This window comes from Amblyraja radiata, chromosome 16 (genome assembly GCF_010909765.2).
Source record: "Amblyraja radiata isolate CabotCenter1 chromosome 16, sAmbRad1.1.pri, whole genome shotgun sequence".
In the NCBI taxonomy this organism is placed as follows: Eukaryota; Metazoa; Chordata; class Chondrichthyes; order Rajiformes; family Rajidae; genus Amblyraja; species Amblyraja radiata.
The window spans coordinates 13112102-13136018 of NC_045971.1; the positions used below are offsets into that span (position 1 = coordinate 13112102).

The 23917-nt window shown below is 40.9% G+C and overlaps 1 protein-coding gene across 5 annotated transcripts in view; it reads left to right on the forward strand.

Moving 5' to 3' along the window:
• tlk2 (tousled like kinase 2) overlaps positions 1–17493 on the forward strand; it is an 88984-nt gene extending 71491 nt beyond the window's left edge. For all 5 annotated transcript variants that reach the window (XM_033035110.1, XM_033035112.1, XM_033035111.1 and 2 more), the window contains exons 16-21: positions 1218–1307; positions 2843–3012; positions 4513–4651; positions 6022–6133; positions 8666–8773; positions 11417–17493. In XM_033035110.1, coding sequence (XP_032891001.1) covers positions 1218–1307; positions 2843–3012; positions 4513–4651; positions 6022–6133; positions 8666–8773; positions 11417–11584 — 787 coding nt within the window. In that variant the 3' untranslated portion in view covers positions 11585–17493. The remainder of the gene's footprint in view (positions 1–1217; positions 1308–2842; positions 3013–4512; positions 4652–6021; positions 6134–8665; positions 8774–11416) is intronic.
• Positions 17494–23917: the final 6424 nt, after the last annotated feature.

Consider the following 23917-nt stretch of genomic DNA (forward strand, 5'->3'; position numbering starts at 1 on the left):
ACATTCTAGTAAATCTCCTCTGTACTCTATTTTGTTGACATCCTTCCTATAATTAGGCGAATTAGGAACATAGTTGCAAGAATATGGAGCAGTTATGCAAAACTGAGGAATCTTGAAATTTCTTACGAATGGTGATAAATCTTTTCAAAATTACTATCATTAATGTATTTTTAGAAAAATGATAATGAATTCTGAAACAAAAACAGAAATGCTGGGGAACAGCCAATTTGAGGAAGGGTCCCTGACCTGAAACATTGACTGGTTTCTCTTTCCACAGACTGGTCGACTGGCTGAGTTCTTCCAGGATTTCTGTTCTTGTTTCAGATTTGCAACAACTACAGTTTTGTTTGTTTCCCATGCAATGACTGCTGTTATATGGACATCTGAAGTCTTGGTAAAACAAAATCACATCTGGCTGGTGATTAGATTGATGCTTTAATTGATCATTTACTTGCTTTGCTATCCATTCATTCATTCGAGCCAAAATGGGAGCAGTTCTAGGTCAAAAGCTCTTTAGCAGTACACATTGATCATCATACTTGTATCAAATGCACCAAGTATTTCTGCTGCCATTACCTTTTAGCATAGTCATATCTAGACCACCCAACTCTTGGATAAGATTTTTATTTCTCAAACCTTATTACCAATTCCTTTAGACATTGGTTTTTCATCTAAGGCAAATGGGTCCTTCCCTTTCACTTGATTGAGACCTCTTAGAATTATCTTCATGTCTTTTTAAATTATCTTCATGTCTTTTAAAATACTCCATAAATTGGCCAAATCCAACCACATTGTAGGCACTGCCTTCAAATTGCTGTCACACAACTCCACTTTCAATTCACCCAGGCTTATTCTCTAAATCTATTGATGTCAACCTTTATCGTGCGGGATTTGCTGTATGATGATTACATAAGTCCTCGTGTAGATATTTTATGAACACTAGGTCTTTAAAACCTTTTAAATCATCATTAGCAATGTTAAACCTGCACAATTCACATTATTTTTCAATTCACCTAAGATTTCTCCACTTTTATTTGTTACATTTTGGGTATGTGCACGCTTTGGAAGAATTAAATTATAGAGATTATCTCTTGTTTCTTGATGCATAAAACATCTTAATACTGTTCAGAGAAGGTTAATTGTCTCATTATTAGATTTGTTAAATTTTACTACAGCAGTCTGAGCTGGTTGTCTAATGTTGCTGATTTTGTTTTCAGACATGCCTGCAGAGAATATAGGATTCACAAAGAATTGGATCACCCCAGAATAGTCCGACTCTACGATTATTTCTCATTAGATACAGACTCGTAAGTTTCTGTCTTCATTTAGTGAGATTTTGTATCTCTGTAGAATAAGCTTGTCCTGCAGCCCATTGAAGTGTAGGGGCACTGACACTGCTTAGTCTGGGCTTCACTCACTGTTAGAATTGCATGCTGATGTTGAATATTCCAAATTAATTCAGAGTTTCATAATGCTTATAACAGCATGAATCACAAAAATATGAGGATGTGAAAAAATATTAGCTGACAATGTTTTAATCAGCTTTAAATCTTTTATTGCCGCGGTTAACTAATGGTTGTAAAAGTACAAGTTGCCCTACTTGCATGTTGAAGTCAAAACTATCTGCTGTAAGGATCCTTTACAATAGGTTAGCAAAGGTTGCACAGTTTGTTGCATTTCAGAAGTGAAGTGATTGAGTTGGGTGTTATTGCACGCTTACTGGGGTACAGTGAAAGTGACAAACTTTTGTAGCGTGCTGACCAGTCAGCAGAAAGACAATACATGATTACAATCGAGCCACCCACAATGTACAGATACATAATGAAGGGAATAACGTTCAGTGCAAGATTAAGGCGGAGGCTCTCCAATTAGTAAAATAGTAGCTCAGGACTAGTTGATATAAGTAATATAAAGTGCATAAAATAATAGTTACATAAAGTGCTCGCTGTAAAGGGGCTTGGGAGAACATCCAGGTAGAGTGAGCACTAAACCAGTTTTGTTGAACTAGCTTTTGCTTAATAACATTAGGCCATTTTAATGTCATTATAGCAATACAACACGGAAACAGGCCATTCAACCCAGCTCATTTTGCTAAGCATGAAGCCCATCTAAACTAGTTCCAATTGTCCACATTTGACCCCTATCCTTCTAAACCTTTTCCTTCATGGAACTATCCGAAAGCAGAGTGACCAAAATAAATACAATGCTCCAAATGCAACCTCACTTGGTCTTATTCCACCGCAACATAACATGCCAACATCTAAGCCCTGACTGTTAGAGAACAGTTTGTTAAAAGCCACCTTCACAGCCCTGATCACCTGTGACGCCATGTTGTATGAAACATTTTCATAGTTGGAAAATCCAGCAGCATGATTTTCATTTGTGCCTTCCCAGTCTTGCTGTGGTTGGTAACATTTCTTGCTCCCAATAGACGTTTCAAAGATCACCAGGCCAGACATTTCAGCTGACAAATTAAACTTATACGAGGAAAAAGAATATTAATTGAAGATGACTATCTTGCATTTCCATCAATGCATTGTTTGCTTGAATGTTTAAGTCGAGCATCATCCAGCCCCTGAAATGATTAATTAATTCTATACTTGGGGTACATTCTATTGCTTTGAATATCTCTCACTGATCAGAGTGAAACATGGGCAATGCGATAGCTGTGTAATCATGGTATTTAAGATCAGATTCACAGGTATGGGAAAAGATAATGGATTATGTATATGGTGTGATCCAGCTGATTCCAAATGAAGAAGCAGATGTCATTAAAATTCTTCTAAGCGGGTTTTAAAATGTGAGATTTGTGATGAATTTATGTATCGATCACATTCCTCAGGTTTTGTACTGTGTTAGAATACTGTGAAGGCAACGACCTAGATTTCTACTTAAAACAGCACAAGTTGATGTCTGAAAAGGAAGGCCGCTCCATCATCATGCAAGTAGTCAATGCTCTGAAATACCTGAATGAGATTAAGCCCCCCATCATCCACTATGATCTCAAGCCAGGTATGTATTTCTGCCCAAGGTTAATATTGGTAATTGGCATTAATGTAGAGTATGACTGGGGATATTAGTTTCATACACTAGTCTAAATGCTTTACTGTTAATTAACTCCAGTAAATAGCAACATTGCAGTAATTTCTATTACAATTGTAAAAGGTTACTAATGTTTGAATAACAACCATTTCTATTGACTGTACAGGAATAAGTGTTGGGGGAATTTTTTTTACAAAGATTGTTCACTATAGTTGCTCTATCTTTAAATTCCCTACGGATGAGATTTCAAAAATAAACTTGAGTTATACTTGCCTAATGCAACACTTTTGCAAATGCAAATGAAAATAAAGATGAGATGAAGAATGAAGGTTAAAAATGGGACAGTTCATTCTAGTGTTGTAATTATTCCAAGACTCGTGAAAGAAAATACTGATGGTTGGGGTGAGAGGAATTGGTAGGATGAGGGTGAAGTTCCATATGCCTCCAAACCTTTCCTATCAATGTACCTGTCCAGTATCTTTGCAAAAGGTTGGAGTAACTCCAACGGAACAGGCAGCATCTCTGGAGGGAGGGAATGGGTGACATTTCGTGTCATGACCCGAAACGTCACCCATTCCTTCTCTCCAGAAATGCTGCCTGTCCTGTAGAATAACTCCAACTTCTTGTGACTATCTTCGGTTTAAACCAGCATCTGCAGTTCCTTCTTACTCGGTATCTTTTCAATGTCAGTATTGTACCTGCCTCTACCACTTTGTTGGGCAGCTCGTTTCATCCGCACACAACCCTCTGTGGGGAGAAACCTGCCCCTTCGATCGCTTTTTAAACCTTTAAATTTGGACTCTTTTAATCTGGAGGGGAAAAGGTAGATATTCACATTTTACCGCTGCCTTCCATTTTATAAACCTCTATGGTTGGTTCACCCCGTCCAACCCAGCCTCCAATGTTCCAGGGGAATAAGTGTCCCCGCCTCTTCTTATAACTCAAACCCTCTCAACCTGATAACATCTTTGTAATTTTTTACATCCTTTCCACAGCAGCGTGACCAGAACTGTCACAGAACACCAAATGTAGTGTTGACAACGTCTTGTACAGCTGTAGCTTGACATCCTAACTCATATACATATTTCCCTGATTGATGAAGGCAACAATGTCAAATGCCTCCTTCACCACCCTGACTATATTTGTCGTGTGTCGATGTGTCTATTTGTCTCAGTAGTTAAGCAGAAAACCTTAAGGGCGATCTTTGGTTTTTCAAATACAATTACCATTTTTCCGATGACATTGAAGACGTTATATAAAATAAGTGTTTTGAAATAAAGTTCTTCGGAAGGAATGGGTTTTGAATTTAATTAAAAATGAATATTGCAGTTGCACGAACAAGCAGTCACTGAAGCTACAGTTGTATTACGATATTTTAAACATTTCTTGATCATCAAGTATTTAATTGTCATATGTACTAAAAACTGAACAATGAAATTGATCATGTGTGGGGGTTTAATGCTTTCACAGGTAACATTCTGCTGGTGAACGGGACAGCATGTGGAGAAATAAAAATCACAGATTTTGGATTATCTAAAATCATGGATGATGACAGTTACAATTCAGTAGATGGAATGGAGCTCACATCACAGGGAGCAGGCACATACTGGTGAGCTGGCATTGAGCTGCCTGTTGACTCTTCTCACACAAGCTCAAGTGTTTGAAGCTGAAGTAGCTTATTAGATTGAAATCTAATATAAATTGCATGTAATTTTTTTGTTGAGCTAGAAATGCCACTTACCGCCCTTCATGAGGCACTGCCTGAATTTTTTCTGTACCATTATGAACCATGTCAGCAGGCGGCAAAGAATATTGTTAATGCTATGGTAAGGTGAAGCCTGACGTGATCAAACTAAATTATCATCAAGAACATGAAGCGACTTCATGTTGACTGCATTTTTCTTTCTAAAACACATCATGAATATTTCATTTGGCTTGGTGTGATGCACAGCATCAATCTGGGCTGGAACCTTTTAGCAACAGAGTGCACCAATTATATTTTTGAAACCAGCTTAGGCTGAAAAGTCATTTTATTAGACGCATTCATTTGATGCCAGTTTTCTTTCAGAAGAGCTGAACAGTTGCTTCCTAGGGCACTGAAATAAGTAGCTGAAGATGTCAAATTTCAAGGCTGGGATTTCCAAATTCTTATTGTATATAATCTCCTATGTTAATGTTTTTCAAAGTTATTGAAGGGATCTTAAAAGAGTCGACAAAGGAGAAAGGTTGTTGGGATTTAGGCTAGGAAATTTACTTAAAAGTTAGATCCCATTGAGTATGATGGATTTCATGAATAGAATTGTCATGGTGAAATCCCATTTTATAAATTTTTGTTTGGACTGCATTTGAAGTATTCTGTACAGTTCTGTTTGCCCCATACAGGAATAATGTGGAGGCTTGGGAGTGGGCGCAGATGAGGTTTACCTGATGCTGCTTGGATCCGAGGGTATAACCTAGAAGGAGGTTGAACAAACATGGATTGTTTTCTATGGAGTGCCTGAGATTGAAAGGAGACCTAACAGAAGCATATACAAATGAGAGGCATAGATCGGGTAGACATTTTGAACCTTTATCCCAGGATGGAAATATCAAATATTGCATAGCTTCAAGGGAAGAGGAGAAATGTTTGCATTTATGGGGATAGTGAGGGAGCATTTAGATTTCCTCGTGTCACCAGTTAGTGACTTTTGTTTTTATTTTTTGGAGATGGATCATGGAAACTAGCTGAAAATTGGGACAAGATTATTTTTGCTTTTAATGAATCTTTTCTGCTATCACACTGCAGTTCTTTTTTTATCCCACCTGTTCTTTTGATGTAATATTAGTGCACACTGATAGAAGTTTTATAGTTCATGCGTGATGAATTACTTTTGTTCTCTTCCACAGTAGTCCTTTAGCACATTGAGCCTGTCTATTGCTTGTATTGTTTGCCACAGAAATGGTAACTTAATGTGCTCTTACATTTCTCTTGCTTGTTAGGTATTTGCCTCCTGAATGCTTTGTGGTTGGGAAAGAGCCTCCTAAGATATCCAATAAGGTAGATGTTTGGTCAGTGGGAGTCATCTTCTACCAATGTCTGTATGGACGCAAGGTAACTTCCAGTTCTTGTTTTTTCTTTAAAAATGTTTTATGTTGCACAGAACAAATTTTCAGTTCCATTCAGTCTGAAGAAATGGTCCCGACCTAAAACGTCACCAATCCATGTTTTCCAGGGCAGCTGCCTGACACACTGAGTTACTCTTGTTTTTCAGTTCCATGGTTGATTTGCACACTTACTGATATGTTGACAGTCAAGATATAAACTGACCTTGAAATCTGGGACTGTTGTCAAAAAATCAATTCTTTACATTAATGAGGGAAATAAAGACACTTTTACATACATAACTAAATTATGTTTTTTCAAATGCTTAATCCTGAGGTGAGGCTTTGCATATATAAAATCTTTACTCCTTTTCTATTATTTCTTGACCTGTCCTTGCTTCCCCATTACCCATGAGATCATGTAATCCTAGTATTGTTGACCTTTGTTATGTTCAGACATGTGCCTATGAATGCTGTAGCAGAGTGTTTGTTGTACACTGGCAGCGACAATCCTATGACTACCAGTAAGTATAGTTTGGTCTTGGGCAGATATGGCTCTGGACTTTGGCCAAAGATCAAAGTGGGTCCTGAGTTTCAAATGTCCAGGTGCCAGGTCAGCATTTGTTAGGCTCTGGGCAGTGGCAGGTAGTGGGTTAGGGGATGGAGCAGAAACGAGGAAACAGGGTGGAGGTCCATTTCAGCTGTAGCCTCCAGGGTGCTTCTGATCACCTTGCGTTTTTATTCCGTGAAATCTGCCTGATGATGTTATGAGCCATTCCTTTCAAGATATCAGTGCTGTCCTGAGGACTCCAGCATATATCCCATACCCTCTTGGTTTTACAGAAAAATTGCTTCTTTGTATTAAAATTCAGTGGGACAGCAAATCTTCCATTTGGATGCAAGAAGCCTTGTGCCATTCAAAACTGTTGGCAACTTTAAGGTTCCTCAACAGTTTCAAGATTCCCTTTAACCTACTCCTGTATCACCCTGTGCTTGTCTTGCACTAGTTAACTTTACCAAAGTAAATTCCAGTTGCCACATTGATATCCACTTAACCAATCCATGGATCCCTTTCTGTAACACGGAACTCTCATTCTCGGCATCAAACGCACTGCCAATTTTGGCATTAACCGAGTTCATCAAGGATCTTTCGTTTGGCCCAAATTGTGAATATACCACAAAAAGCAAAGGTGCCTAGAACTGAGATCTGCTGAATTCCAAAACACACAGCCCTCCATTCCTTAAACTCTAGTCACCCAATATCCTAATCCTAATGTTGTTATACTTTTTCCTATTTTACACCAGACTCATCCCTTTCTCTGGCAACATCATCTGAAATACCTGTACTCTTGCCCATCTTTAAACTATGTTTCAGTAAGGGCCATTGCTCAAGGTGAAATAAAGGCAATGAACCAAGGGAACCAATATGCCACAGTATGACTAACTAGGCACTGCTAAACCACTTGGTTTCTTCTGGCTTCCAAACTCATTGCTTTGCCTAGAAAGCTCATTGGGTAAACCTTTATGATTCACATCCAGTTTTCTGCACTTCTTTCTGAAATTATCGTCGGTTCCCATTCTCTTGCCACGCTGGTTTAAATTCTTCCAACTGCATGCAAAATCCCAAACCCTGCTCTGTTGATGTCCAGTTGTACAGGTCCAGCTATTGTTCTTCACCATTTTCTTGTTGAATTTGTATATTTAGCCACGCTGCTTGATGCAGTAATACAAATTTCGCAAAAATTGGAGGAAATTGATATTGACAGAAAATACGAACATTCAAATTGGTGAAGTATCCTTTTTTGTCATGGTGGTAAGTGTGTAAAATATGCAAGATTTTACTAAGGTGTAATAAAAGTTGTTCTAAATAAGGTGACATTTGCCATATTCCTGGAGAAAGGGTATAATCGGAAAGCTGAAGAATAGCCAGGTCTGATGAAGACCTCGTAGAGGTTCTGGTTCACTTTCAAACTGGTGGTTCTGCATTATGCAAGTTTGGGGTTAAGAGTAGAGGAACAAATCTTCACTTGATTAGTTTCAGATTTAGCCCTTTCTCCAGGATTGGTAAATTTTACCGTACCTAGAGCAACTTATACCACGTCTTACTAAACCTTGCATATTTTACACACCAGTACGATAAAAAGGAAACTTCTCCACCTTGAATGATTATGAACAATAACTGATTTTGGTTTTTACATATGAGACACTAATGAATAAAGAGCTGGAAAGACAACATAAAAGTGCGATATTATTCTCTCTTCTCCTTAGTAGAATTGATTAAAGGCAAATAATTAGCGAGTGCTTCTGGCATCTGTTTCACTTGTAGCAGTGTTTGAAGTTCAGCAGGCTGAGGTTCTGACATTTTGAGTGCTTAAAAAAAATTTGGCTTCATGTGAAGTTTTTTTTTCAAATATCCCAAATGAGAAAGAGGAAAGCGAGTGCATTAAGCATTTACTGTCTTTGCACCATGTAGCTCATGGATTGGTACACGTTAGCTGCTGTTTTAATCTCTGGTGCTCACCTTTCCTTCTCCATTTCATAGCCATTTGGTCACAACCAGTCACAACAGGATATTCTTCAGGAAAACACAATTTTAAAAGCCACGGAGGTGCAGTTTCCTCAAAAGCCAGTGAACAGTGCAGAAGCAAAGGTAAGGCTATACAGTCAAAGGCTATTAATAATTTTGCTATCAGACCACCTATTTTTTGTATTTTATAGTAATAAATAATCCTTTTAAAATTTAACCACAAGTTTTGCTGTGCTTGCTAGTAGTATCTTGGCCTCAATATAATGGGATGTGTGTCTGTGATCTTGTAGCCAATGTATGGATAGGAAAAAATGTTGGGGGATATGGGCCAAATGCGGGCCAATGGAACTAGCTTAGATGGGCAGCTTGAATGGCATGGATGAGTTGGGCTATTTCCATGCTCTATAACCTAACGTTTATTTTCTATGAAGGGGAATCATATGGAACAGTAGACAATAAGACTAGGAGGTACAGGGCAGTAGTAGTCAGTATTGTTTAAGCAAACACTGAGTAGTCTCCAGAAAGCAATCAGTTAATCCGGACTCAACCCTGAGAGATGCCTATATCTTGGCTCATTCTCTAGGTCATCTGGTTGTCCAGGTTCATTCACAGAAGTTAATGGAAATACTGTGCAACAAAATCTTTAATGCGAAGAAAGTCTAGACTGTGTACTATGGTGTTAGCATGACCTATTGGGCATTTTTGATCCAGGCTTGTGAATGAACTTGTTTTCATGGATTCTATCACCCAACACACTACAGGAAGAGTGGCTGACATAACTGCTGCCATGTCAGCTATTCTTAAATATGTAATGTCAGAAAACATATAGTTTTAAAAAAAGTGAAGACATAGTAAATTTGATAATTAGGCAATGAAGAAAACAGAAAAGCTGTAAAGGAAATGCAACTGATTTTGTATGTAGGCTGCAAAAACCATGAATACAAAATTGGTACAAGATGAGATTGGATTGCAGTTATGCATAATGGACATCTGACATGTTTTATTTTTAATCTGTATGTTAAGTATCTTATGCATGCTGTCAATTCAATTTGCTGGCAGTGACGATTTTGACAATTTTTACAGTGACAAAATTGGACATTTGCTGTTTGCAAGAGTTAAAATCTGCTTTCCATTACATCACTTTCTTTCCTGCAATGCACCTTTACTGTATTGTGCACCCATCTGCCTTTCGTGTTCAGACCCAGTTTATAGAAGACATTACATTTCTAAAGCACCATGAGCATAATCGCACAATTTCACAGCAGGCAGCCTTCATGGAGGGGAGACGGGAACTGTTTTACCCATTCAAAGTTGGAAACAATGAGATGGATGCTGTGGGGCTATGACAGCTATATAAGGTGCAAGAAAGACATAAGGTGTAAGAAAGTCTGAAGAAGGGTCTCGACCCTAAACATCGGCCATTCCTTTTCTCCAGAGATGTTGCCTTACCCGCTGAGTTACTCCAGCATTTTGTGTCTACAGCTATATAAGGATTAGTTGAATCCAAATTCACTATTGTTGCATACCAGTTCCTTCCTCTCACTGCCTCTTATCCCTTTCCACTGTTTCTTGCTTCCAGATTCTCAATTGCAGCCACTACCTGACACTCTGTTATGCTCCTTTTGGCCTGACTTCATGCTTATTCTTGACTGTGGCTCCAGTTACCATGCACATGACGGCTCAAGCTTGTGTATGCTCTCTTCATTCCCACCCCATGCTGGCAAACTGTCACCAGCTTGAAGCATGCTTGCTCACTCTCCTCCTCCCATACCCTTCTTTGAGCTCTGTTCCCATACTTGTCCTCTCTTCAGTACAGAATACCCCCGCATTATGGCAGTTTGGATCATGGACATTCACAAAAAGTACCATAAATCTAAGATGCAAAATAAACATTTGTTCTTGTGAAACTTGAGTGGAAAATAAATGACTCAATAAACACAATGCAAAGGATACAACAAATTTTTCCAATTCTCCTGTCCTTCTAATAACCCCACTGTTTATCTTTAATCATTTCAATGTATTTTGGATTTTACCAAGCTGACAGCTATAACAAGTTCCATATATCTTTAAGCCATTTTATTGTCTAATGAGAAGCAAGCAACATGGGATATCCACCTGTATAAATGCATTGAAGCAAACCATGGTGGGAGATTGCAATCTTCACGTGGTCCGCCCTGTTTCGACGAATGCAATCAACCTGGCGTGCACAATCAGATAAGATCAAATAGAACGTTGTCCTACAACTTTAGGCTGTGCTTGCCATACGCAAGAAGAAGAAGAAGCAACCCATAGGATTTGTAGACGCAAGGAACTGCAGTGCTGGAGTTTTTAATAGGACACAATGTGCTGCTGTAACTCAGCAGGTCAGGAGAAAACCCACACAGTCACAGGGAGAATGCACAAACCATACAGAAGACACCCGTAATCGGGAATGAATCTGGCGTCACTGGAGCTGTGAGGTAGCAACTCTACCACTGTGTTGCTGATGGGCAATGAATGGCCACTTTCTGCAGTGTGATGTTCAGGGTCCATTTAGCAGTATCTTTATTTTCAACCGTCCCAAATTACTGGCTCTTCATCTAGTGTTCAATTTACTATGTATATTTAGCTTCTTGACACTAAACTCTGTACTTCAAAAAAATATTGTGTGCACAATTTTTGACTTGGATTCCCAACTGTATTAAATTAACCAAGTGCTTATATAGAGAGAATTGCAAGTACGCTTACCATATTACATAAATTATTTTTTCTTTTATCTTGTTGCAGGCATTTATCCGACGCTGTCTGGCATATCGTAAGGAGGATCGGATAGATGTTCAGCTACTTGCCAGTGATCCATACTTGATGCCTCATATAAGGAAGTCAGTGTCCAGTACCAGTCCAGGTGTGGTTGCCTCAACATCTGGATCATCAAATAACAGCACTTCAATCTGAGCATGCAGACTATCCATGTGATAGTACGTTGAAGAAAAGAAGTACAGAATCCATGCTGGTGATGATTTGTACCAGGTGTTTTCTCCGTATGTCCACCTGTGGGGAAGAACGTCCTCGCGGATTCTCCGAAGAGAGAGAGAGATGGACAGAGACTGCGTTGCTCCAGGCGGAAAGCAAGGAGGCGATGTCAGAGGCTATGAATCACGGACCATGACTGATGGCTGCTAACAAAAAGGACAATGATGAGAATCTGCATCCTGCTCCCATGTCCCTTGGCAGTAGCACAACCTTGAACTGAAAGTAGCTTTGTGCTGGAAGAGAGTGAACAAGATGGGGTTTACCTTTTTAAATGTCCTTCCTCTCACACAAACTCCCACCCCTTCTCCCATATCTGCCCATCAACTACCCAATGCCCAAATTGGTAAAGTGAATTCAAGTTAAACATAAAAAACACACTGGTTATTGGACTGCTCCAGTTTTTTAGCCTGCCTCTTGGTGGCAGTGGTGTTCTTTGAGTTTGTTACAAATACAGTTCTATTGGTCTTTAAAGAAAACAGACCTTTCCTCTTCTTCCCTTGCAGTACTGCGTGCGCGCACACACACCCACTCGCACACCCACTCTCTCTCACACCCACTCTCTCTCACACACACACACACACACACCCACTCTCACACCCACTCTCTCTCACACACACACACACACACACACACACTTTAGAGGTCTGATTTCTATAGCTTTTTCATGCACTGTTCCTGTAGTATTTTATTTTTTACCTGTGGATTCAGACACAGACAACACTAAGTCTTTGAAAAATCTGCTGCAAAATAAGTGTTTTGATGCCGTGCAGACATCTGCTTTTTCGGTTGTTTTCCTTCATCTTGGCAGTGTTTTAATATCCCTCTTGTTCATTCATGTCTTTCACCAAATTTTGCTTAACTTTCTTTCAAAGGATGCATGTGCATTTTGGTTGCCAATTTGTATGGTGCATTCAGTATTTGAGAGGAGCACATTGTTGTGTTCAAATGTCGGTTTCCACCTGAACTATTTACATTTTGGGGAGGGGGTAGTAACTGAGGATTTTCAGCTGAGAAAAAACAGATGTCTGACTTTTAACAAAACTAGTTGTATTATCTTTTTAAGTAGGAAGCCTTTCAGGGTTTGTTTGTTAATGGTTCAAGAGGAGTGGATTTAAAAAAAATAAAATGCTGAGTGATCTAGCTTTGGACAACAAATGTTGACATGTTAATTGGCATGATCCCATGCTTTCCCACAAATGCACTGGCTGGGTGTTAGTGACTAACTGACCAGTTAAGCTGGTAACTAACTACACAGCTCTGTGTTATTGGTCAATTGCTGAGTAAATTCTTACCCGATCCTAACGCTGGGGCAGTGGTTAAATGCATTTAGTATTCATGATAGTTTGACAATAGACTTTCCTTAATATGATACTCAAATCTTTCTTTATACTCTGACTTTGAGGGAAAAAATGGAAATGAAAATGTGAATACAGAAACATAACTTGCAGCATAGCAGTAAAATGTGGCAACAGATAGTCAGGTATCGTGGAATGTCACAGAAGGAGTACATCGGGCATGTAATGTCTATGCCGCCATCCTTTATTTGAGCAGTTTCTTTTTGTGAAGTGTACAGGCACCCTGCTTTTTACACCGGGGTTACATTCCTGAAAAGCAGCGCATAATTCAAAAACGCGTAAATTAAACATATATATTTAAAACGAGCTTAAGTATGAGCCCGTCATTTCAAAAATCACATAAATTCGATTTTGATATTATTTAAACAAGTGCATTATTTAAAAAAAAATTAAATTAAACATAGGTAAATTTGGGAGGTGCCTGTACTTTATTTGAAGTATAAATACGATCCGCGGTGCTGTATAATGTACACAACACCTTGTAGCAAGTGAGCCCAGGTTACAAATAGAGGGCACTGCTAATTATCAGATGTCAATGGATCTCAGCAGACAGATAGTCCAGATTGTCAGTAGACTTGGCACAAAGATATTTCAGCTATCTAATTTAACAGATAATCCCTTTAACATGAGACCAGCTTTACCAAAGACATGGGGACTGCCCCATCATTGGCCTTTACAAACCCCTTGAGATGAATGATGGAGAAAAGGTTCTGGACTTGCAGTTTAGGAAATTCAAAACCCCAATTCCACATCCTTGCATGAGATATTCCATTATTAACACAATCTGAAAGTGGTGTTAAATGAAAAGCTCCAAATGCTGCTAAGTATTTAGTTCATCTTGGGTGTTTCATTAACAATTAGGTGATAATAAAAATGAGGGATTACAAATACATTAACAATTCCAGTTTTTTCTGTAGGCTTTGATCTTGCCTTCATAAAATTTGACAACTACATCAAGTTTGTTCATCCAATCCTGCCCAGAACATCCTATCCTTGCACCTAAATGTTTCTCTACTGTCTGGGTGAAGGACATATATTTGCAAAATACACTAGATCATACTTTACTTGGTAGAATCTGCTTCAAGATACAGGTGCAGGCGAAATGCAGTTTTTCGAAAACTCTACAGATTAGCCAAGTAGCTTCTGTGAAAGGATTTGGCAGCAAGTAATATTTCCTTCTATTGATCTGCCTTGAAAACAGAATGTTAATTTTACACATCATTGGATATTGGAACTGGTCAATGCTGTTTAGTGATTCATCTCCTATGCACTTTTCTCCAAAAATAATCAATAATTGCTTGTGTGTACTAGACTTAAGATTCACGGGAAAACAAGGTTTTGTCATCTTAGGGCATCTTCTCGACTAAGGTATATCTTGGAATGGCAACCTAATTGCTGTTGAATTATGGAAAAGTCTTTACTTAACCTATAGATTTGGGTTAAATTAATTTACATCAATTAATAAAATGTCCTCCTATTTTTGTACCTCCTTGCCCCAAAACACATGTTTTAGGAAACTAAAATTCTAGTACTATCTGAGTGCATCCCTGTCCAAATGTTGGTGCTGTCCCCGCAGAGATATTGCTTGCACAATATCAAAGATGAGGAGTACAATGGAAGCTAAAGTATTCCGTACAAAGTAGCTGAGTCAATCATAATGGAAAATGTTGTCAGTAACTCTAAAAGCTGAACTCTGATTTTGTGGCAGTCTTGTGTTGCAACCATGTTTAGGTACTTGTTTGAAAAGGAAATTGCAGTAGATTTTTTTGTTGATCTGCAGTAACCAGCCCATATTTTACAACTGACTACGCGTCATTAGGGATTAACAACACTGGGGTTGTTGTGTGTGCTATATCTATTGAAGGTTTGTTGCAAGTTCTCATTTACCCATGGGATTCAATTTGGTGACCTACTTTCATCATTTTAGATAACTGACTAAAGTGCTCAGGATTCTTTTTTTATTATTGACTGTCTGAATTTCTACTCAAAGAAGCCAAACCAGTAGAAATTGGATTAAATAAATATCAAAAATAATTGCAGATGCCTGAAACCTGAAATAAAAACAAAGTGGTGTAAACCTTCAGCGGTTCAGGCAGCAGCCTGCTAAGTGTTTTCAGTATGTTCTGTTTTTATTTCAAATATTAATATTAATGTGGGTTATATTAATATTGTAATCCTGAAGGAAAGACTGTGAATATCACTAGCAAGCAAGCAGAGGTCTACTTTGCACATAGCACTGAGTTTGCAGTAGATGGTGATATCCTTGATGTAATAACAACATCAGGGAGCAGTAATTTGTAACTGTAACCATTAGTGCAAGATTCATGGGGCTGCATTTTAATTTCTCAAGTTTAGAAATAGTTCTGTCTATTGGGGAAGGGGTGTTGTAAGGAGGATTAATGATAAGTCGTATATTGAACTCTTATTGAAAGACCAAGAGCAAGTGCGGAATCCCGATACCTTGTCAAAAGAACAAGAGTGCAGCACAATCTGGGTTACTTGGTTGTTTTATCCAGTGCATTGATGAATTGCTTGAAGACATTTGTTCTACCCTGTGATCATTAATCCAATGGATAATGCTGGGGTTTTGTCAGTATGAATAACGAGCTTCAACAATTTCTAACAAATGAAGTGGCTTTTTTCCTTCCAGAAGGAATGGCGCTGCAGACATTAATGCTAGGAAGAGAAAGTTGCCTCGGCATAAATCTGGCAGGGAATGATGTCTGTATTAAACATCTGCAACATTTTTCCTGCACTGAACAACATTAAATTGACGTTTTAACAAAACGAGCAACAGTTTTGGTCGTTGCAGCTGAGAATTGATGCATTGTCAGAAATGGAATGCAGCATGAGTTTGCAGGTGTTCCTTTCTGAGGCTGGGGGAAGGAGGTGACTATTGTATGGTATGAGTGAGTTGGGGAAGAAGTGTCACGTGCAGTCATTGAGAAAACTACACATGTTAAATGCAAATAGGTTCACCGTACAGGACCGTTCTTATGGTTTGACCAGTGAGTTCCGTCAGCTTTGGAGTGAAATCAGATAAATCTTTGAAAGTGATCGGTAGAACAGCAGCACCTTGATAGGGTGATTTATATATTGCCTAATGCATAGGACTTTTTTTTCAGAACCCTCCCAAACAATAATGGTACATTATCCATTACAAACCATGAAATCTCTACTTGCCTAAAGATTATAGGAAGTTGCTATTCAGTGCATTTCTGAAGTAGTGTATAGTTGCTGCAGTTCAAACATTTAAACAAATCTTCAGAAAAATAAATTATCTTTACCCTTTTTGAATGTGCAAATTGGAGCGCTTTTCCCCAAAGGGAGAAGATTTCCACTGTAACAACAGTTCTGTTTATTCATGTGCCAATAAATATCAAAAGTGTTCACTGTTCTTTCAATTTCATTGCAGCTTGAGAAATCTTTTAACAGGTTATAAAAGTTGATCCATGTCATATATCAGTTGTGATATTTGGATTTGCTACATTCTGCGACAGCTCTGTAACAAACAATATTAAATACACTGAGTTTTGGGCGGGTTTCAGTCCCTCTCCAGGAAGTTGGATCCGATGGATTTTTTTTCCCCCCTCAGAAAAAAATGCTTTTACACAAAAACGAGGTGACTCCCCCCCGTGTGTTTTGATTTTAAAAAACTGTGTTTGAATCCCATTGTTTTCCAATGCAGATTAATTTATAGAAAACTTGGTTGGTTAATTATTTTATATGTGCGAGTTTGTTTTTCCATTTGGAATTTGGTTTATCCCAATAAGTACACTGCATATGAGTGATCTTTGGGCAATTTCTTCTTTCCATGCTGCTCTTTTCTCTGCACCCTTTACCCAACCTCCCCCTCCTCCCCCAGCCACTATATCCCACAACTAAATCACTCAGCAGCATCCCTCTGTGGCTGAGTGTCATTCAGCAGTTACACATGCAAGAATTTGAGTTTAGATGTTCCTTTCAGTTTCTTGCATTGCAACTAGTTAAAACACTGTGAATAACTCCTGGTTTGGTAAACATTTCAGACCAGCTTATTTCTCCCTGTGGTTCCTCTTTCCAACAGTTCTGGGTTTTTTTTTTTTTTAAAAGAGAAAATAAATTTATACAAATGCCTCTCTATAATGTATATTGTAGTGGTATGATGACAAATCTGATTTCAACTGTGTGAGCCTCTTCTAGACAACAGCTTTACTTTAATGTACAAAAGAAACAAAGTAAAATGAAAGGGTAAAATTAAACTGGTACGGATATTTTCTTTTGAATCAAAAGGAAGGTGCCGCAGAACCCCTATAAGTATGTGTCACTGAAATACATGCTTGGCTAATAACCCCAGTCTGGTGACGAGGGTTGCTGTGTATATTTCAATAAATTGTATTGCTTTGTGCAGATACCAAACTGCTAGATGTCCATTGATAGCTGCTGAAGTGTAGAAATTGTTTCTTTTATTCATCTGCTAATAAATTGAATCTCATTAAAAAAAACATCTCAATGTTTTAGAATTTGTTTTTCTTCTCTTGTCTGAAATGCAGTTGTAGCCTGGAGGGCCTTGGGTCCTTTATTTTGACTGGGATTTGGAATAAGACTGCTCTGGGTACATGTCCAAGCCAAGCCCAAATATTCCAATGTGGGTATTGGGAATGTAAACCAAAATTACACCATGGCCAAGTTCTTTATGGATGGATGTGCTATGAGGTTTGTGCATTCGGTGTGTCTCTATGCAAGAATTTAAGTTGGGGTTCACTTGCTAGTTAAAAATAAATAAAATTTAAAAAATGTGTTCAAAATATGTTGCAGACAGATTGTTGTGAAATATACCTTAATTTTAGTGGATTGTGAATTTGTTTCCCCACATCTTGACCTCGATGTCCCAAAGGACTTTACTACCAAGACTTTCTCTTTGTTTGTTTTATTGAAGGAAACATGGCATTCGGTCTGTGTACAGCAGAGTCCAATCCAGAGCAGTCAAATCATTTGTTTATGTTGTTGCTTTGAGAGATGAATGCTGGCCAGAACACACATAACAGATTTTTATGACTGAGGCTGGTCATAGCAAAGCCAAAATGCTCCGTGACTTGGATTATTTTTCAGTAAAAGTAAACCAGCGAGAACATCAGGGTTGGGTTTGGCCTACAGGAATGTTATAGCTTCCCCTGTCCCAACAACTTGCTTCGCCCTACACTGCACCAAGAATGAAAGAAATAGGGACAGGAGGTGACTATTTGGTCTGTTGCTCCTGCTCGGCTATTGAACATGTTCATGCTGAACTTTTATCTTTAAAGCATCTTTCTTTACCATCCCATACATATCACTTGATCCCAAGAATATCCATAAATCCATCAAGGTGGATTTATTTGGCATATCCTCAACTTGCCATCCTGCAGCCTCTTGAATGTGTTAGGCAATTAGTGATGCCCTTTGTGTGCTAAACTCATGCCAGTTCAAATTGAATAGTGATTAGCCTGATTCATGTCACTCCGGATCTTTTGTAACCAACAAAGACTACTTTCTGTGAAGATTGCATCCAAACTCTTGTTCCAGAGGTGAAAGGTGGTTTATGTTTTTGATGCAGTCGATGCAACTTGATGAAGTTAAAAGTTGTACACATTGCGAACCTGTCACCTGCTGAGTTTCTCCAGCTTTTTTGTGTACCTTCGATTTTCCAGCATCTGCAGTTCCTTCTTGAACACCTGCTGAGGCCTGATGGTTTTGAACTTCATTGTAGTCTAATAAAGTCCATGTGTTCTATGGAGATGCAGGAAACTGCAGATGTCGAAATCTTGAGCAAAACGGTGGTGGAGGAACACGGCAGATCAGGAAACATCTGGGGAATGGACCCCTCTTCAAGATCCTGATCCGTTCCATCTTCAAATACTGTCTGACCCACTGAGTTCATGTAACTTTTTTTTGCTCGTGCTCGATAATCTCATACTAACAATACAATTTCAGACCCAAGTTGTTACTAAGCAAGAGTTCCAGAAACAGTTAATATCAATACTCTGAGCAGTGATGGGGTCAATTTGAATTTTGAATGCAAGTTCCAAGGCTAATTGGTAGTCATCAATGGGAGGTCAAAAGACAAAATTTGGATATCCTGACCATTAGAGTAACATTAACTCAGCAATGTATTTCTGTCGCTGAGTTTTTTAGTTCATTTCCTATTATTTATATCTGCAAGTTCATTCAGTTTAGATATTAGATATGTAATAGTTTAATTGGCAAGAAACCAGAGGCTCATACGAAAGCAAAGATAAACATTAGTGGTGGACCTCAAATAAACTTACATTTTCTGATGTGCACTATTCCACATCTATCAGTTTATAAAAACATTTTTTTAATAGACCCCATCAATTGATCTATTTTCAGTTTCACAAGCAGTGATTTTCTGACTCAAATGTTCGCCATGAGATGATAATTCTATCTTCTGGTAATCACTTTTCCAAATGAATTACAGCAATGGCTTGTAAATATTTTAAGCATCAAAAAAACGGACTTGGAGTGTTTTCTTTGTGTATTAGTAGCTACGAGGCTACCAGAGGGATTTTGGTTGTCCCACAGCACATGTAGTGCATGTAAACTAGTGCAATCTCACTCATTGTGACTGACTTTCATCCCCTACTTTATATACTTGGTTTTTTTTGTGTGTATCCTTTCCTCTCCACTTTATACTGACGTTCTGACCTTTTGCATTTCTGAGACCCCGTAAGACATCCAGTGGAAGTCAGTTCACACAGCTGAGATCAGAACTGGAGGCTGCAATCAGTGCCTAACATCAACATTCCTCATTGGCTCCAGTATTCTGTTTCCTCTCCCTCCAATTGAACCCAACCTTTGGCCTGGCATTTTTCTGACATCAAGTCCTGGATGGATCTGGTCTTGCTGGTGATCACATTGGGTAAGAGTATATCTCCTACTTCATAACAGTGAAACTCCTTGCTTTGTAGAAACAAATAACTCCAGATGCTAATTTATGCCAAAGATAGACACATAGTGCTGGAGTAAATCTGTGGGTCAGGCACATCTCTGAAGAAAAAGGATGGGTGATGTTTTGGGTCAGAACCCTTCAGACTGAAAGTAGGGTGTGGGGGGGGGGGGGGGGGGGGGGGGGGGGGGTGAAGAGCTGGAGGCTGAAAAAAGACCAAGATCAATCAAGGCTGGCAACAAATGACCTTGGACAGGGTGGTGCCATGGTAGACCCATTGTTGGTGAGGGAAGGTGTGATCTCAAGTAAGAATTTAATTGTTCTGTCTTGTTACTCTACTGTAGATATTATTGTTCTGCACTGCCCTTTTCATTAAACAGCTTATGCTCTCACAAAATCTCCAGTTGTATCCCTTAACCAGTTGATACCACCTCAATAGATGGCATACACTCAGGGCCGGATTTAGATGAAGAGAGGCCCTAAGCTATTTCACTTGTGAGGGCCCCCCCCCCTCCCCCTCCCCCTCTCAATCCCCCAACCCCACGACTAGAGGACCATGACTACCCGACAGTGACAGTGTGACACTTTTAGAACCTACTGTATGTTGTCATTAAACAGTTGGTTTTAAAATACATATTGGATTCACCACGGAGCGGGCGATGCCTTACCTGGATCGCCGTTTGAAGTTCTGGAGTGTTGGGCTTGCTGCTTCAACATCATGGAGCTGTGGGTTGTGGAGCTCCCAGCCTCGGGCCGCGCTGATTGTAACATCGCAGAGCCCTGGGAACCCTTTGCCGAGGGCCGCCAGCGGGAATCTCCACCCAGCTCAGCCTGTGGACTTCGGGAGCCACGGTCTCTGGTAGGAAGTGGCCAATTCGGAAGTCCAAGCCTCTGAGAATGTTCTCCCGTTCTGACGTCAGATGGTGACCCCCAAATGTAATTGTACCAATGGCCATGAGGGGGGGGGGGGGGGGTCTAAGAGGAGGGGGTCCGTTGGAGACGGGAAAAGGAATCATCACTGGGGGCGAGAACTCCTTCCCATGGAAGAACGCTGTGAGGCGGAGGCGAAGGTGACGGAAGAAGAGCTCCAAATCGCAGCGAGCGCGGAACTGATTGAGGTGGGGATGGAGGGGGACAAAGATGAGGACCGACCGTTCGGTATCTGAGAGGGGGAGGTCAGGGGGGATGGTGAACACACAACAGGGATGGGGGTTGGGGCCGGTGGAAGGCAGGTGAGTGGACTGAGGCCAAGGCAAGGCTGCAGGCTGGGCGACGGCTGCGGGCTACTGGAGGGCGGTGGAGTGGCCAGGGTCAGTGGGCAAAGAGTAGGAGGACCCGGTGGGCGGATGGTCGGTGAGGCAGCGAGGTGAGTAGGCCCCCCTGCATCTCGAGGCCCTAAGCTTAAGCTTGTCTAGCTTATACGTAAATCCGGCCCTGCATACACTCTCATAGATGGCACATGCAGTGGAAAACCAATGTCGCCTCTCTACATGCAACTGGTGTCATTTGCCAGCATTAAAGCTGTACAAGAGTCTCCCGAGTCACGTTAGTGCATTAATACACCTGACCTTATGATCTTTGAAATGAAATCGAATGAAAGCATGTCCAGTACAAACACTCCCAATATTCTACATCAGAGTCATGGGTGGAAAGAATGAAAAGGGAAAATTGTTAAAACTGCCACCCCAGATAATAATAATAATATCTTTTATTGTCATTGCACGTCAGTGCAACGAGATTTAGTGTGCAGCTCCACTGATGTACAAGAAAGGTAAATAAATACAATACATAAATAAGCAAGCTGAATTGATTGACGTGACCATCTGAGGGAGACTGTCCAAAGGGGGTGGGTGGGGGGGGCACTCATTTGGGCCGGTTCAGAGCCGCTATAGCTCTTGGGATAAAACTGTTCCTGAGTCTGGAGGTTCGGGCGTAGAAGGCCTTGTAACGTCTGCCGGAGGGAAGTAGTTGAAACAGACCGTGGCAGGGGTGTGATGAGTCCTTATGGATGCTGAGGGCCTTCCTGAGGCACCGCGTGTGGTAGATGCCCTCCAAGGCTGGTAGCTCTGTCCCGATGATCCGCTGCGCTCTGTTGACGACGCGCTGAAGAGCTCTCCTCTCCGCCTCCGTGCAGCTGAGATACCACACAGAGATGCCATACGTTAGTATGCTCTCTGTGGTGCAGCGGTAGAACGTTGTCAGCAGCTGTTGGGGCAGACCAGTCTTTTTTAATGTCCTCAGGAAGAACAGTCGTTGCTGTGCCTTCTTGACCAGCGCGGCGGTGTTTGTGGACCATGTGAAGTCTTCTGAAATGTGAGTGCCCAGAAACTTAAAGCTGGACACTCTCTCCACACTTTCCCCGTAAATGGAGATTGGGGCGTATTCTCCAGAATGGGACCTCCTGAAGTCAATAATCAGCTCCTTGGTCTTGGAGGTGTTTAGTGCCAAGTTGTTATTGGCGCACCAGTCCGCTCCGCTCTGTAGTTTGTTTCATCACCGTTGGTGATCAGCCCAAAGATGAAATGCATGCGAGGATTCTTGATCTAGGGGTGCTGCACTGGCAGCAGCCTCTACCTACAGCTTGTCTGTTATTTCTATCTTTTTTTATTTTTAGTTAGTCTAAAGTCTTGTGTTGGGGGAAACTTTTACTTTTCTATGTGGGGGAGGGGGGCAGGGTAAGGGGGAAACCGTTTCCCAGTCTCTTCCTGGCGGGGACGCGACTATTTCTCCGAGTCGCGTCCTCGCCCCCCACCTACCAGCTGGATCGGAGCAGCCTTTCCTGCCGGGGACCGGGAACCGGACCAGGGCTGCTACAGCGGCGGCGCAGCGCTGGAGTCACCGCGGAGCGGGCGATGCCTGCCTGGGTCGCCGTTTGGAGCTCCGGAGCGTTGAGCCGTTGCTCCAACATCGTGGAGCTCTGGTGCGGAGAGCTTCCAACGAGGGCGGCGCTGACCGTCATCGTGGAGTCGTGGGGCGCCTTGCAGAGGGTCTCCAGCAGCAATCTCCACCCGGCGCGGCCTGCGGACTTTGGAAGTCGCTGACTCCGGTAGGAGGGGGCCGACTCTGGTGTCCACGCCGCTGAGGACGTCCCGCAGCCCCGACGTCGGACTTACAACACCCCGGCGAGCGGTCCTGAGCATCGGGCCGCCCGTAGCGGCAACTGCGGAGGGCACGGGGAGGCCCTGACCACGGGGAACAATCGAGGAAGAGACTGACTTTGGTGCCTTCCCACACAGTGGGAAACTTTGATTCTGCTGTGTGGGGATGTTTTATGTCAAACCCTATAGTGTGTTGTGTCCCTTTTATTTATTTTTTTGTATGGCTGTATGGGAATTTCATTTCACTGTGCCATCTGGCACATGTGATGAATAAATCTATCTTGTAACTTGTATCTTGATGATTGCAATTACTGTGTTGGAGAATCCATCTGCACAACACCCAATTAGAAAATAATTGTTATTGTTCATGGTGGTTTGAATTATCTTTCTCGATACAATCTTCGTTCATTTTTACTTCTCGTTGGGCATCCATCTCTTGTATCTAATGTGACTAATTCCTCTATAATACAGCCCATTGTGAAGAAGAAATAAACTCTCGGCGCCCGCCACTCTCGGCGTCCTGCTCCGAATAATCCATGCTCTTACCTGCCCAGCATCACACCCATTGCTGAGTGGTTCGGGGGTAATTCTCTGCAGGTACATCATGGGTTCCAGAAACCTGTTACCCGGCACCTATGCCCAACACGTCAGTGAAGTCTGAACCCTATTGAGATAGAGCCTTTCTTATGGCTGTGCTGCTAGAAATGTCCCCCATCTATTTAGCAGGCGAGGCTGTAACTGTAACCTGGCGTTTTATTGACGTGAGTGGCAAAGTGATGCCGGGCGGAGACGAGAGATTACAGATGATGGGATCTTGAGCAAAACACAAAGTGCTGGAGGAACTCAACGGGTCAGGCAGCATCTGGGGAGGGAATGGACA